The sequence below is a fragment of the Garra rufa genome, chromosome 3 (genome assembly GCF_049309525.1).
Source record: "Garra rufa chromosome 3, GarRuf1.0, whole genome shotgun sequence".
In the NCBI taxonomy this organism is placed as follows: domain Eukaryota; kingdom Metazoa; phylum Chordata; class Actinopteri; order Cypriniformes; family Cyprinidae; genus Garra; species Garra rufa.
In genome coordinates this window covers 51,306,570-51,322,418 of record NC_133363.1, presented here as the reverse complement: position 1 = coordinate 51,322,418, position 15,849 = coordinate 51,306,570, and the positions used below count along the sequence as shown (strand labels likewise).

Sequence of the window (15,849 nt, the reverse complement as noted above, 5' to 3'; positions counted from 1 at the left end):
CCAAAATAAAGACTATCAGTGCGAAGGAAACAACAAACTGTGAAACTCTGAGCATTTGAATTTAATGCAAAGGACCGTAACGACAGATCTGGCGCCATCTACCTACAGAAGAGAAAAACACCTCACTTTGCAGTCTGTTGGTGTCAGTGACGGCTGCCATTGGAATGCATACAGGAGAAAACTTGAAGAGGTAGATCTCAACCTGAGGTCATTTTGTCCAGCAAAGTGGTATTGGGTATTAATGTTCCCTCATGAAAAAAATCAATATCCTCTGTTGTAGGTGTGGTATGGTCCTCCGAGGAATAGACAGTTGGTTGAGGTTGAGTGTATTCTTCTGTAAATGACAGCTGAGATTGTGTGGTTAAGCTTATAGTATCTGTTGGCATAAGCTCAGGGACACTTAAGCTCATGAAATCCACTGCACTTTCATCAGTTTCGTTTTGTAGGCTTGAGATCATTTTAAACACTGGTTTAAAACTTTCCTTAAACACTGGTGTTGAATTGGAGCTGATTTGATCATTTCTGAGATCCACGTCTTCCTTTGCCGTGGTGTCAGCGGAACGTGGTTTCATGTTGGTAAACGAGGCGCTGCCTGCTATATCTGAAAACCGAACTGGTTTATAATTATTTAGTGTAGTTTTTGTTGAATTTGGTTTGGTTGAGGCTTTATCAGATGTATTAATGTACTTTGTGACTACAAAGCTGCTTGTGGGTCTTGATGCCTGGGACACACCGATAGCATTTAGGTCGATATCCATTTCTAAATTTTGAGACATTGCATTCCTCCAGTTTGAAACTGCATTAGCTTGTAGGATGTTGGCTTTGCCAGAAGGTTTTATAGCAGATCTGTGTATAGGTGACTGGAAAGTGTGCTTTGCAGGGGTGTGAACATCAGCAGATCTATATATTGTAAATTGAGAGTTTGGGATTGCATAGATGTTCCGCTGGTTTGATTTTTCTTCTAATCTCTTTTCTTCTTGAGCCACTTCAACCTGCCTACCAAGCACAACACTGCTTGTCGGTCTCAATTTTATGGGACTGTAATTTTTAGTAACATTTGATTGCGTTATTCCAGAAGTGGTTCTGTCATTAATTTCCTTGGATGATGGATTTAACAGACCTTCGTGTTCCTTCAAGCTATACCTACGAAGTGGCTGGATAACAGCATTGTTTATTTGAGGATACCCAGTCCCTTTATTCATTAGAGAAGCCTTATGAAATGGAAGAATAAGCTCTGATGTGGCATTCTTATGACTGTTGATAGATTTTATGGAGTTGGATCCAACAAACCTGCCATTTGAGGATCTCACTGTTGGGAGATCGTCTTGGTTAGATTTAGTGTGCTGTGCTGAAGTTAGCCTATTTGAAGTCCACCTCAGAGATGTTTTTGACTGAACTACATCAATGGCTCCATTTGTTTTCATCTGATGTTTTACAGCTTGACCTCCAACATGGTACTTTGGTGGAAAAGACATTGGGTTACTTACACCTTCCGTAGAAGAGATGGATCCACGCTGAGGTCCGTTATCAAAAGAATCTGTCTGATCACGATAAGGTTGTTTTTCTTGGCTTGTCTCAATGTCCTTGTACTGGAAAAGTGTTTTTTCGTTTCTCTCACGTATCAAGGGCTTTTGAGCGAGTGCACTTAAGGTGATACGTGGACGAGCAGGGGCATATTGTACATTAGATGAGTTTGGAAGAGAGTGCGAATCTGTTTTTTGTAAAGACGTCTGGAATTTAGGGATGAATGAGAAACCTTTAAAAGCATATGGCTTTTTAGAAGTTAGATAGTACGGTCGGTTTTGGCTACTAGACGCATCTGAGTTTTTAGATGTGCCCTGAGTGCCAAACACAGATGGATTAAAACTGTGGACGCTCTTCATTGCGTTACTTGGCACAAGACTTGGCGCAGGATAATGTTTAACGGATAATTGTACAGTACTTTGGCCAAAGGAATTCAGAGCTGTCCTGTTTCGGATGTTATGCTGACTTGGCTTCATTAATGAGTGATTTGTTGAGTTTGGTAGATTACTATTTGTATTACGTTCTGAAATTAGCTTGGTGTTCTTTGCAAACTGCATTTGTGAAGTCAAGTCTGTGTTTTGTTTTGACCAATTGAGTAGTGAAGATATCTGGGTGCCACTGTTTTCATCTGATAGGAAGTAAGAGCCGGCATTATTGGTCCCTGAAGGCTTGAATGCAGATATGCCTGTAGCCAAATTATTATACTTCTTTTCATTGTGAATAGGTGCAATATTTTGACTACTTTGTCTTTTGTTTTGGTAGCCATTTTGTGTAGATGTCAACTGAATGTCTTTAAACGAGTAGTTGTTTATGGCTGATTTTGTATTTCCATGGTCAAAACTGCTTCGCTGATTTGCTTTTGCACTGGCAGCCCTTTCAGAATTAGACAGCTTGGCTTGATCATGTTGAGAAGGAAACATCTGAGATTTTTTTAAGGGAATAACACCATGACCTCCATTTGAATTTGACCTCTTAAACGCAGGAGATATTGGGGTTGGGATTGTTGAAGGTTTGAAAACCTTGGAAAAAGCTACATCCCTCATATTCTTATCGGAAGCTTGAGAAATGTCCCCAGTCCAAGCAGAAAAAGCTTGTTGCAATGGTTTCCTCGCTTGTTGATTTGCTCTTACAACTGCTGGTACAACTCTCCTTAGCACGCTTTGATCCTGGCCATTGTCGTGACGAAAATGATCAAACAGCATGTTTCCATCACTTTTGTGCCTCATGTGGTTCATAGTTGAGCTTCTAGACACATAATTAGTTGGAATATTTTCCCTCAAATATGGTTCATTGAGTCCTAATGGTCGTGAACTGTCTGGGTACATTTCTGATTTAGATTTAGAAGTATGCTGATATCCAAATGGGCCAGATCTATACACATTTGCTGCGTGCATTCCACCATTTTCCCTCACTTGCCCTAGGGCCAGATTAATATCACTAGAGCCCATTTGGCTCACTTTAAAGTCGAAGGGATTTCGTTCCTGTTGGACTGTTTGTAAAGCATAGCTTCTTTTGGCATCAATTCCATCATTAAATGTGACGCTTGATAATTCAACAGGATTATTTCTGCTGCTGACATTGGACTGGACTTTATAGGTAACATCTGCAGAAGCTCTTGTATCAGTAGGGCTGAAGCTTGGAGTTTTTGCATTGCCATCATTTCTCATGTTGTAAGAGGCAGAGTTGATCCAGGGCAGCTGATACTTGCTGGTAAATTGTTCCATGTTCCTTTGAAGAGCGTTTTTCATTGGATTTTGAATGAAGGAGTTAACACTTTTGACATTTTCCAGCGCTGGTGTTTTGATCTTTGAATCATCCGTAATGTCTCCTAAAGACATTGGTAATGAATCAAGAATATATTTAGTTATTTTATAAATGCATATGTCAGCAAATTTAAAGCCTGTTTATTTGCACACCTTATGCAATAAAATACTCAATAAGGACAGACTAAAAACTACATCTTACCTATTGACACATCAGGCAAGCATCCCACAACAGAAAGAGTCAAACCAACCAAAGCAAATCTATAAAGAAAAAGTAGTCAGTCTTAAAATGACAAATAAATGGAAAAAGGTATAGAATGTTTTCACGACACGTCATCAATCGGCCATATTGGCAACACGGAACAAAACAATGCCACTGAGCTGAACGAAACTCGCATATTTTGCTGATTATTGCTGCTGAAAATGGTCAATTGTTTTCAGGTTTTGGGCTGTACTAATCGGTCGGACCGGGAAAACATTTGGAGTACTATAGACTTCCAAAAGTTATAACAAGTCAAGGAGAAGAGTGCAAAAAACAGGAACAAAAGGTGTTTGTGGTTGGTCAAACTGAACCTTGACAGCATTTGTGTTTGTTCTTATCAATTCCTGTCAGACAGGTGAAATATTAGGTTAATATCTTAATACTGCTCATACGTATCTTTACAATCTATTAACTTTAGTTTGTCAAAATATTGCTTCCCTTCTTACTAAGTCCTTCTTTATGTGATTTACCAGCTTCTGTGCATTTCATCCAAGGTGTAGATAGCATAAATTAGCAGAACAAAGTATTCAGTAGTACATAAACCATGCAAACAATGTTGTTTACGAGTATTGCCAATATGGCCACGCATCCAGTTAACTGACAAAAGTGCAACTCTTGTACTGAAATGAAGGCCTGAATGCTTACCTCAGGTAGTATTGAAGAGACATGTTTTAAGGACTAATGCACTTGTGTTTACGTGCCACACAAAGCTTTTTGTCACACCTGGTGCAAATTACCCTACTAATGTGGGCTCACTGAAATGCTGATATCGTTGATCAGCATAATGGTGATCACTGATGAGGCTCACCTGAATGCAATCAACACTAAGGACACAAAACTTTGCATGTGCACAATTTCACATTTGTATCAGTTTGTATGAATTTGAGACTCTGCCCTTGCCTAAATATAAGCATATAAAGAGTTAAAAAACAGTGTGCTGAAATTTATTTGGTACAAACATAGTAGTGTACAGCAATTTTATATTTTTTGTATAGAAAAATGTAAAATACTTAAAAATACATACAAAATTAATTTGATCATTAAAAGACAAACATAATCTAGGCTCTTTCATTTGATACAAATGTAACACTAAAAAAACTCAACAATTAAACTTAGTTACAATAAAAACAAGTAACATTTCGTACAAATTCTTCAAAGTCATTAAGTTACAAATAATTTAAAAACTGGTTGAGTATGGTCTCTGTGATTTTGTAACAGCACCCAAATATACTGGCCTAAAACAAATCTTTTGGCAGTGTGATTCATTGGAAAATAAGTTGTTTTTTAACATGCTTTTGTTGCTGTGTCTATAGGTTACTCTGGAACAACCCCACATTTCTGTTATGGCAACGAGTCACGCCCAACAGCAAACAGTCCTCCAGTGATTCCCAGGTATTGACATTCCCCCGCTTTAGTAGCATGAAAACACATGTTATCCACAGGTTTCAGTTGTGGAGTGCCATCCATAACCTCAAGGCAGGGCAGGGACACCCACAAATACTGAAGAGGACACATCCACCCAAATGTTCTTCAAAACAGATGATTCTTAAATGATTGGTCCCTTAAATCATGTGTGTTTACATAATTTGGCTTAAGAAGCTTGAGAGTAAAAACAACTTGAAATCTTGTTGTTCACATCGTGTAGCAGGACATCATTGCCAGGTCCCTTAAGTCTTCATCAGTCATAAAATCTGAAAACACAAACGACACATGACAATTAGTTATTTGGGGACTCAATTCATGTATTAAACCATTCATTCTAGTTGAATGTAGTAGTAGTAAGGTGAAATACTTACTTCTCCGCGCACCCCCGGTGAATTTTTTGCACATGCGACTTAAGCGTTTCATCAGGTGTCCTTTTCGCGATGTTGGGGGCGATGAAACGTCCTCTTTTGGTGGGATGACCGCATCCTCGGGCTCCTCGGCGTCTTCGTCGTCATCCTCACATTCCTCCACGCTTCCCGCGGATACCAGCCGCTCAAAAATGTCCTCATCTACCGGGAGGTTCTCTTGGATTGTCGCCTCCGACAGCGGTGTGGAGTGACGGCACAGCGGACACATTATCCGGGGTTGGGGGCTCCCCACGGACCGCCCGAGCGTCACCAAGCAGCTCTCACAAAACGTGTGTTTGCAGCACAGCTGTCGAGGACACCGCCGACCGAGGTTGTAAGTTCGGTAGCAGATTCCGCACTCCGTTTCTGGAAACATGTTGTCCTGTTTGTTTGCTTGCTTCTCTCTTGTTGCGAACTCTCGAAGTAGTTGATAGTAAAGTGCCGGTGATTCATGCCGAGGAATCTTATATAGTTGGGGAAAGCGGATGAAAGTACGTAGGAGGGAGGCGGTGTTTCGGCTTCCTTTCGTTCTCAGCTGGCAACCAGACTAACATGACTAAACAAAGTGATGTCATCGTCTATAAACACTAAGATGTCATTGCTTTCACGTTTTTTGCCCTCCAAATGCATGACCTAACGTCGCCTGAAGTTAAATCATATTGGTCTACGTGTCTTTTCGTACATAAATTGATACAGTAAACGTTTGTATTACGAAAACCATAACAGGAATTCCCCATCTACTGATTTTGACAAGTATTGACTTAAAACACTTGTATTCCCATCAAAGATATAACTGAACGTGTACACATGTGCGTGGGTGTCATAGATTTAACTGATAGGAATGGTTATTAGGGTAAATCCAGTAAATCACTTTGATAGCACACGTACATCTCGGAGACGTCTGCATTTACGTCTGCAAGACCTATTTTTTAGTGTAATATGTCTATAGCACATCTCCTATCAGATGTTAAAGGAGTAGTTCACTTTCAGAACAAAAATTCACAGATAATGTATTCACCCCCTTATCATCCAAGATGTTCATGTCTTTCTTCAGTCGTAAGGAAATTTATGTTTTTTGAGTAAAACATTTCGGGATTTCTCTCCATATAATGGACTTCTATGATGCCCCCGAGTTTGAACTTCCAAAATGCAGCTTCAAAGGGCTCTAAAAACGATCACAGCCAAGGGAAAAAAAAATTATTTATTTTTTCTAGCAAAACGAAAAAAAAAAAAATACAATTTATATACTTTTTAACCTCAAATGCTCATCTTGTCTAGCTCAGCAAGACAAGCGTTTGAGATTTAAAAAGTATATAAGTTGTAAATGTTTTTAGAAAATAACCAATCGTTTCTCTAGATAAGACCCTTCTTCCTCGGCTGGGATCATTTAGAGCCCTTTGAATCTACATTTAAGCTGCATTTTGGAAGCTCAAACTCGGGGGCACCATAGAAGAAGTCCATTATATGGAGAGAAATCCTGAAATGTTTTCCTCAAAAAACACTATTTCTTTACGACTGAAGAAAGAAAGACATGAACGTCTTGGATGACAAGGGGGTGAGTACATTATCTGTAAATTCTTGTTCTGAAAGTAAACTACTCCTTTAAGATTTTTATGCTTTGGAATGTATGTAACACTGACGTCTGTAAGATGTTTGTACACAGCAGATGATTTCCAGATCAAGAGATCTTTAACAGATAACTTGTCATCTTTTTTGTTTGTTTTTCTTGACATTTGTACTGTAAATCTAGTAAATCACTTTGATTGCATACGTACATCTCGGAGATGTCTATTTGACATTTGACATTTACGTCTGCAAGACCTATTTTGTAGTGTAATATGTCTATAGCACATCTCCTATCAGATGTCCTATCAGATGTTTTATGCTTTGGAATGTATGTAACACTGACGTCTGTAAGATGTTTGTACACAGCAGATGATTTCCAGATCAAGAGATCTTTAACAGATAACTTGCAGACGTTTGTGTGCTACATGTCATCCTTATTGTTTTTTACAAAGCAGTAAAATTAATGAAAACTTTACTTTTTTTAAGTTTCATTTTGGCGTGTTTAAGATTTTATGTGACATTTAAACTTCAGCTACAAACTCAGAATTCCGTCATCTTTTTTTGTTTGTTTTTCTTGACATTTGTACTGTAAACCTGTAAAAACATTGTATTTTAAATACAATTTCCTTTTTTTCTTTTTTCTGTCTCTAGTTTACCGGAATCCATGCCTGTATGAAACACTGAGTGTCCTGTTTTCTACTGTAAGTTTGGAGGAAACAACTGTTTTATAAAAATAAACAGTGATTACAGCAAGGGAAATACAATACACCCCGAGCTGCGCTGCACCTTATTAGCCTTATCCAAACAAAAGCACTCTACCCCACTGTGAGATTTCCCAGAATGCACTCGCCTCCTGTTTTTTCCCTCCCCGTCATTGCCTTACTTGGTCTTGGGTGTGCCGCACTGATTCTAAACTGGCTGTAGCCGGCAGTCCTTTCCTCAGAGTGCTTCGCGTATTCTCTAGTATTCCTCGTAACTTTTGGAACTTCCTTCTTGAGGACGCACACACTTGTTTTACTGTGTTACCCGAGTCTTTTGAATTCAGATCAAAGTTTAGAGTTTGTCATATCTATGTGTGTGTAAGAGGAACGTGAATATCACTTATAATGTGGTAGAAATGCCTAATAGTATGTCATTTTTGTGTTTCTCCCCAGTAAATCCTGTAAGAGGAGTCCTGACGTATTATACATGATCAAGACAAAAAAGGTCAAAGGAAGTTGAGAAAAGTCAACAGTGAAAAAAAGTTTGGCTGGGGATTCCGCTGGCAGCCATGTTCAACGTGCTGTTAAACACTCACTACAAAACATGACCTGTGAACAGCTACACAGTTTTGTGAGTTATAAATAGAAAAAACAGCTTAATCAGTTACTTACAGTATGCAATAATAGCAAAAAGCCGGTCGGTTGGGTCACACAAATTTTCCATGGATTAAGTTACAGTTGTCATTTCAGTGTCAGATATTATGTGTCTGTGGAGAAGTACATGCTATGGAATGTTTTGTCTTTTTTACGATTACAGTTGAAGTCAAAAGTTTACATACATCTTGCAGAATCTGCCAAAATAAGAGGGGTCATACAAAATGCATGTTATTTTTTATTTAGTACTGACCTGAATACAATATTTCACATAAAAGATGTTAACATATAATCCACAAGAGAAAATAATAGCTGAATTTATAAAAATTACCCAGTGCAAAAGTTTACATACAATTGATTCTTACTACTGTTGTTATCTGAATGATCCACAGATGTGTTGTGTGCGTTTTTTTTTTTTTTAGGTGATAGTTGTTTATAAGTCCCTTGTTTGCCCTGAACAGCTAAACTGTCCTTCAGGTCCCACAAATTTTTGGTTTTTCAGCATTTTTGTAGATTTGAACCCTTTCCAACAATGACTATATGATTTTGAGATCCATCTTTTCACACTGAGGACAACTAAAAGGCTTATCTGCAACTATTACAGAAGGTTCAAATCCTCACTGATGCTTCGGAAAGAAACACAATGCATTAAGAACTGATGGGTGAAAACTTTTTAATCAGATCAGGCTAATTATAATTAATTTTGTCTTCTGGGAAACATGTAAGGATCTTCTGTAGCTTCTAAAGGGCAGTACTAATAAGAAAAATGTGCACATCTTCATTCTGTTCAAAAGTTTTCAACCCCCGGCTCTTAATGCATTGTGTTTCCTTCTGGAGCATCAGCGAGCATTTGAAGCTTCTGTAATATTTGCATATGAGTCCCTCAGTTGTCCTCAGTGTGAAAAGATGGATCTCAAAATCATACAGTCATTGTTGGAAATGACTCAAATTCAAATACACAAAAATGCTAAAAAAAAAAAAAAAAAGAATTGGTCAGACCTGAAGGATTTTTCTTCGGGCAGTTTAACTGTTCAGGACAAACAAGGGACTCATGAACAACTATCACTAAACAAAGAAAAAAAAAAAACAGCTGTGGATTAGAAAAAAAAAGTAGACAGAAAAGATGTGTACACCTTATTCAGGTCAGTACTAAACAAAAAATAACCTTAATTTGGTAAATAATTAACATTTTGCAGATTCTGCAAAGTGTATGTTAACTTTTGACTTTGCGCAATAAGTCCTGAACTTTATTTCAACAGCATTAAGAAGTTAATTTTACCTCATAAACTTTCCTCTTTTGATTTTGGCATGATAGTACCATGTTCTTTAATGTTTAAAAGAATATCATGATTTATTTACCCTCATGATGCTCTAACTTGCTGTGACTGACTGACTTTTTTCTACGAAAAAAGATATTTTGAAGAAGGTCAAAAGGACAAAAAAAAAAACAAAAATTTGGGGTGAAATTTAAGACCAAACCAGACCAGTTTATTAAAGTTTACATAAGGTTTGCATCAATTTTATAGAGTGTAATTATTTAAGGATTACTGATATACTATTATAGTTTTTAAATAATAATAATTAATAATAATAAAAATAACAGCACAGTGAGACACATCCATGAAAGCATCCTGTAGCAACAATAGCTCTTGCGCTATTCCCTCTCCTAGTAACCAAGCCATCTCTTGATAATAAATGTCAGTGAAAGCAGCTCCCACCCTAGCCATACCAAGCATGGAATCAGGGAAGGGAAAGAGACTGAAAGACAGACACAGCGGTTAATGTACAAAACATACACGTGCAGAACAAAAACAAGTCAGTGTTAAATGGTGACAGAGCTTAGTCAACCATTTTTTTTTCTCCAAACTTTTCATGTGTGACTTTAAACTGACCCACAATGGACCCATTTGAAAGGGCACAGACCGCCTCACCTTGAAAAACAACAGCACGACTGGAACGGTGAGTGATCTTTCATCGTTTTTTCACGCACTATAAACTGTAGAGCGAATAGAACACCCAGTTCTGGTTCTCTAAATGCCAGCAATGATAAGCAGTCATATGGAACTCCCTGTTATCAGTTTCTAAATATACACTTACTTGATCTTTCTACTTCCTTACCAGTTTTTAAATAAATATTAAAATGTAGATTGTTTATTATGAAAGATTTTCACAGGGTAGCTACATGCATTCTTTCTGAAACAATGATATTGTGTTACTCACATGACCAGATGTCAAATGGTTTTGTTGAATGTTGTGTAGCATATTTCAGCTATGTTTGCAAGTTGCTAGTGCAAATGACAATAACATTCAAACAAATATGCATATAGAGATCTTTTTAATAAATCCTAAAGACCAAGTTTGCACACCTAAGATATTGTCGCTAATTCTATAGGGACCTGCATTGCTAGGCAGCCCCTCCTTTGAGTGATGGTTGCTTTGACTATGCCCACTCGAGAGTTGGATTGAAACTGCAACACTAATAAGAAAACAGACAGCAGGGTTTATTAGAAGTATACAGTCCTAATTAACCTTGCTGTGTTTGGCCTCTTTTGTATGTGCAGTTACCATAAATGCGTATTTATTTCCAAGTGAATAAAGCTGTAAATGCAAAGTTTTTTAAAACCAAATTTCACATTCATAAATGCCCATATGAAAAACAAATCACATAGCAAATGTGGCTCATTTATATGCAGGTGTAGACATACATACAGTTGAAGTCAAACGTTTACATACCTTGCAGAATCTCCAAAATGGTAATTATTTTACCAAAATGAGAGGCATCATACAAAATGCATGTTATTTTTTTATTTAGCACTGACCTGAATAAGATATTTCACATAAAAGACGTTTACATATAGTCCACAAGAAAATAATCGTTGAATTTATAAAAATGACCCTGTTCAAAAGTTTACATACACTTGATTATTAATACTGTGTTGTTACCTGAATCCACAAATTTGTGTATTTGAACCCTTTCCAACAATGACTGTATGATTTTGAGATCCATCTTTTGACACTGAGGAAAACTGAAAGACTCATATGCAATTATTACAGGAGGTTCAAATGCTTACTGATGCTTCAGAAGGAAAAACGATGCATTAAAAGCCAGGGGTGTAAACTTTTGAACAGAATGAGGATATGTTGGCCTACATTTTTCTTTTTTTGCCTAAATATATTTTTTATGATATTTAGCCCTTCAGAAGATACATGTTCCCCAGAAGACAAAAATAAGTTAAATTTACCCTGATCTTCACATTCAAAAAGTTTTCATTCTCTGGCTCTTAATGCATTGTTTTTCCTTCTGAAGCATCAGTGATCGTTTAAACCATCTGTAATAGTTGCATATGAGTCCCTCTGTTTACTGTTCATGACAAACAAGAACATTAACTACATGCCACAGAGAAATATCAACTAAACAAACAAACAAAAAAACAGCTGTGGATCATTCAGATAACAAAACACTATTAAGAATCAAGAGTATGTAAACTTTTGAATAGGGTCATTTTTATAAATTTGACCCTATTTTCTCTTGTGAACTATATGTAAACATGAAATATCTTATTCAGGTCAGTACAATAACATGCATTTTGTATGACCCCTCTTATTTTGGTAAAACAATTAACATTTTGCAGATTCTGAAAGGTGTATGTAAACTTTTGACTTCAACTGTACATTTACTAATCATTTAATGAGGTCTATGTGACTTTTCAGTAAGTTTTTGTTTTGTATTTTGGTGTTGTGCCTTGATCCAGTTTCTCAATATTTTGGTGATTTCATGCACAGGAAGTGCGAGAGTCACTTGTGAAACTGAGTCAGTTCCACTTATTTACAAACTAGATGAGACCTGATTAAGCAGGGTTAATCAGGCAAATACAAAATAGTGTTTCATCTTTATATGCATGTTTATATCCAAAATGGTTAAGGACTTAAAACTTGCAGTTTTTCTTGAACAGTTATTTGCTTTTACAGCACTTGCTCAACAATGGAGCCTCTGTAGTGAATGGGTGCCATCAGAATGAGAGTCTAAACAGCTGATAAAACAACGCAAGTAATCCACATGACTCCAGTCCATCAGTTAACATGTTGTGAAGTGAAAAGCTGTGTGTTTGTAAAAAATCCATTAAGACATTTTTAATTCAAACTGTTAACTTTAACAAGCTAAAATAGAAGTCCTCTATCCACAATATTGCTTTCTCCAGTGAAAGAGTTGTCCATATCAGGAGAGAAATATGCATAGATCAAGCAGCTTTTACAAGCGAAAACATTTGTAAACATATATGTCAGTGGGTTTTCATGTGAGAGGACAACAGGGGATGGACTTAAGGAAGTGTTATGGATTATGGACTGGTATTTTGTCCAGAAGATGGTTTAAAGTGAACACCTTAATGAAGATGTTAATTGGTGAACTATAGTCATGAGGATTATAATGATGTTTTATAGCTGTTTGGAATCATAAATGGTTAAAGAAATAGTTCACCAAAAAATGAAAATTCTGTCATTAATTACTCACCCTCATGTCGTTCCAAACCGGTAATCATTTGTTCGTCTTCAGAATGCAAATTAAGATATTTCTGATAAAAAAAGCGCAAGCTCTTTGACCCTCCATAGAGAGCAAAGGTCCTACCATGTTTAAGGTCCAGAAAGGTACCAAGAACATCAACAAAATAGTCTATATGAAAACAGTGGTTTAACCATAATTTCATGACAAAAACTGTCACATGGACTATTTTGTCAATGTTCTTAGTAGCTTTCTGGACCTTGACCGTGGTAGGATCCTTGCTGTCTATAGAGAATCAGACAGCTCTCAAATTTAATCAAAAATATCTTCATTTGTGTTTCAATGATAAACAAAGGTCTTACTGGTTTGGAACGACATGAGAGTGAATAATTAATGACTGAACTTAAATTTTTGGCCGAACTATCCCTTTATGAACCAAAACAGAATAGCTAGTATTATAACATTTACATTTACAGTGCCTTGCGAAATTATTCATACCCCTTCATTTTTTTCACATTTTATGTTGCAGCCTTATGTTAAACTACTTTAAATTATTTTTTCCCACATCAATCTACACTCCCTACTCCATAATGGCAAAGCAAAAAATAGGTTTTTAACATTTGTGCAAATTTATCAAAAATAAAAACTGAAAAGTTCCCGTTGCGTAAGTATGCATACCCTTTTCTGGGACACTCGAAATTTAGCTCAGGAGCATTCATATTGCTTCTAGATGTTACTACACTTCGAGTGGAGTTAAACTGTGGCAAATTTGAATGAGTATGATTTAGAAAGGCACACACCTCTCAGAAAAGGTCTAACAGTTGAAAATGCATATTAGAGCAAAAACCAAGTCCTGAGGTCAAGATAACTGCCTGTAGAGCTCAGTGACAGACTTGCGTTAAGGCAATGATCTAGTGAAGAGTTCAGAAAAAAAATCTGCTGCATTGAAGGTTCACAGAAGCATGTAGCCTCCATTATCCATAATGGATTGGAACAACTAGGACTCTAGAAAATGTCTGCCAGCCCCCATCCAAGCTGACAGAGCTTGAGAGGTGAAAAGGTGAGGCAAAGAATGGCAGATAATTGCCAAATGCAGATGTGCAAAGCTTGTCACATCATACCCAAAAAGACTTGAGGCTGTAAAGGTGCTTCAACTATGTACTGAGTTAAGGGTATGAATACTTATGCAATGTACTTATTTCAGTGTTTTATTTTTAATAAATTTGTAAAATTTGCAAATATGGTTTTTGCTTTGTCATTATTATGGTGTATGGAGTGGAAATTGATGTGGGGAAAAACTAATTTAAAGCAGTTTAACATAATGCTGCAACAACAAAAAAAATGTGAAAAAAATGAAGGGGTATGAATACTTTTGCAAGGCACTGTATACATTTAGCAAATGCTTTTATTATGTGGTTCTTATATTAAAAATATATTTTTTTTATCAGGTTAATTCAGAAGAGGACGACTCTGGAAGACCCCACTGAAGATTAAAAGCCATATTCTCTGTGGCATCTTGGTTTCCTCCATAATGTCAGAGACTCGACCAACACCTGCACAAACTGAGGTGCCTTCAGAGTCTCCAGAGGTGGAGTGTCCAGTTTGCTATCAAGAGTACGACCAGGACTCTAAACTCCCGCGCATGCTGGAATGCCTTCACGTCTTCTGCACAGAGTGTCTCCGCAAAATCCAGCTCACTCCTTTGCACCCACCAGACCCCAACAGCGCCCCCTCGATCTCCTGTCCCCTGTGCCGACACTCCACCCCACTACAGGGTGGAGATGCGTACTCTCTCCCTTGCAATTCACGGATTCTCGCCCAGCTGCCTCCTGTAGCCTTCCGTCTGCCTGCGTCTGTGTCTGCCCGGCTGGCCACAGTGACTCAGCGGTTGGTGTTGTCTCTGGGGGAGAGGGATACCCGATTTATAATCCTGCCCACTGTTAGTCTGAGGGTGGAGCAGATGGGAGAAGGCACAGAAATGGCAAACCAACCTAGGGTGCTACATCGAGAGATTGAGGTTCTGAGGAGACATAAGAAGACCCTGATGTGTGTTCAAGTTCTGGCTGTCATCTTCTGGATTATGTTTGTGCTGACTTGTGTGATTGGGGTTGTGTTTGGGCCAAGCCTCTTTCATAATTAAGAGATTAAGGACATGGGTGTATCTTGATACATTTTAATATATTTATTTTGTCCCTGCATTTTTCAAATGTGACCCTGTGCCACAAAACCTGTCTTAAGTAGCACTAGACAAAAGAAGATTTTATGGGTCAAAACTATAGATTTTTCTTTTATGCCAAAAATCATTAGGATATTAAGTAAAGATCATATTCCATGAACATATTTTGTAAATTTCATAGTGTAAATATATCAAAACTTAATTTTTGACTGTGTTTCCCACAGGATTTTTTGAGACTGTGGTGGGTGGACCTCAGTCCCTTTAGGGGGGTCCGTGGGCATGCCCCCAGTAAGAAAATTAGAAAAAATTAGATTAGACTGTGGCGGCCGCCACACTCTAGTTAATGAATGGGAAATACTGTTTGATTAGTAAATATGCATTGCTAAGAACTTCATTTGGACAACTTTAAAGGTGATTTTCTCAATATTTAGATTTTTTTGCACCCTCAGATTCCAGATTTTCAAATAGTTGTATCTCAGCCAAATATTGTCCTTTCCTAACAAACCATACATCAATGGAAATGTATTCAGCTTTCTGATGTATAAATTTTAATTAAAAAAAAGAACAACCCTTATGACTGGTTTTGTGGTCCAGGGTCACAAATGACAACATTTAGATCATTATAAATAGGTCATTTTGATTACACATTAAATGTACAGTTGCCCCTCTTACCAAAATTTGGACACTTAAATGTATGCAACTCATTGCAAAACATTTTACTAATTATATAGTAATAGGTTCAAAATAAATACAATTGGTTTACGTTTCCAAATATGAGCCTGTTTTTCATGTTGATATTGTAGTGCCTGTATAGTCCTACAAATTTTATTATTTGTATTTATTATCTATTTTATAATATTCTCTGTTATATAT

General features: G+C 37.2%; 2 protein-coding genes across 2 annotated transcripts; one reads left to right on the top strand and one right to left on the bottom strand.

Moving 5' to 3' along the window:
* Positions 1 to 4,477: 4,477 nt before the first annotated feature.
* On the bottom strand, positions 4,478 to 5,803 carry LOC141332367 (E3 ubiquitin-protein ligase RNF182). Its single transcript, XM_073837506.1, has 2 exons — positions 5,346 to 5,803; positions 4,478 to 5,240 (listed from the first exon to the last, which is right to left on the bottom strand). The coding sequence occupies exons 1-2, from the start codon at positions 5,755 to 5,757 to the stop codon at positions 5,182 to 5,184; spliced, it is 471 nt and encodes a 156-aa protein (XP_073693607.1). The 5' UTR covers positions 5,758 to 5,803; the 3' UTR covers positions 4,478 to 5,181.
* A 3,523-nt stretch (positions 5,804 to 9,326) lies between these two features.
* Positions 9,327 to 15,849, top strand: LOC141332356 (uncharacterized). Its single transcript, XM_073837494.1, has 2 exons — positions 9,327 to 10,261; positions 14,249 to 15,849. The coding sequence occupies exon 2, from the start codon at positions 14,332 to 14,334 to the stop codon at positions 14,938 to 14,940; it is 609 nt and encodes a 202-aa protein (XP_073693595.1). The 5' UTR covers positions 9,327 to 10,261; positions 14,249 to 14,331; the 3' UTR covers positions 14,941 to 15,849.

What these genes read in the sequence shown, in the direction of transcription:
- LOC141332356 (XM_073837494.1), top strand. Translation starts at nt 14,332, where the DNA reads ATGTCAGAGACTCGACCAACACCTGCACAAACTGAGGTGCCTTCAGAG.
- LOC141332367 (XM_073837506.1), bottom strand. Translation starts at nt 5,757, where the DNA reads ATGTTTCCAGAAACGGAGTGCGGAATCTGCTACCGAACTTACAACCTC. An exon ending in CACCGGGGGTGCGCGGAGAA is followed by an intron (nt 5,241 to 5,345) that starts GTAAGTATTTCA and finishes TTGTGTTTTCAG; the next exon opens with ATTTTATGACTGATGAAGAC.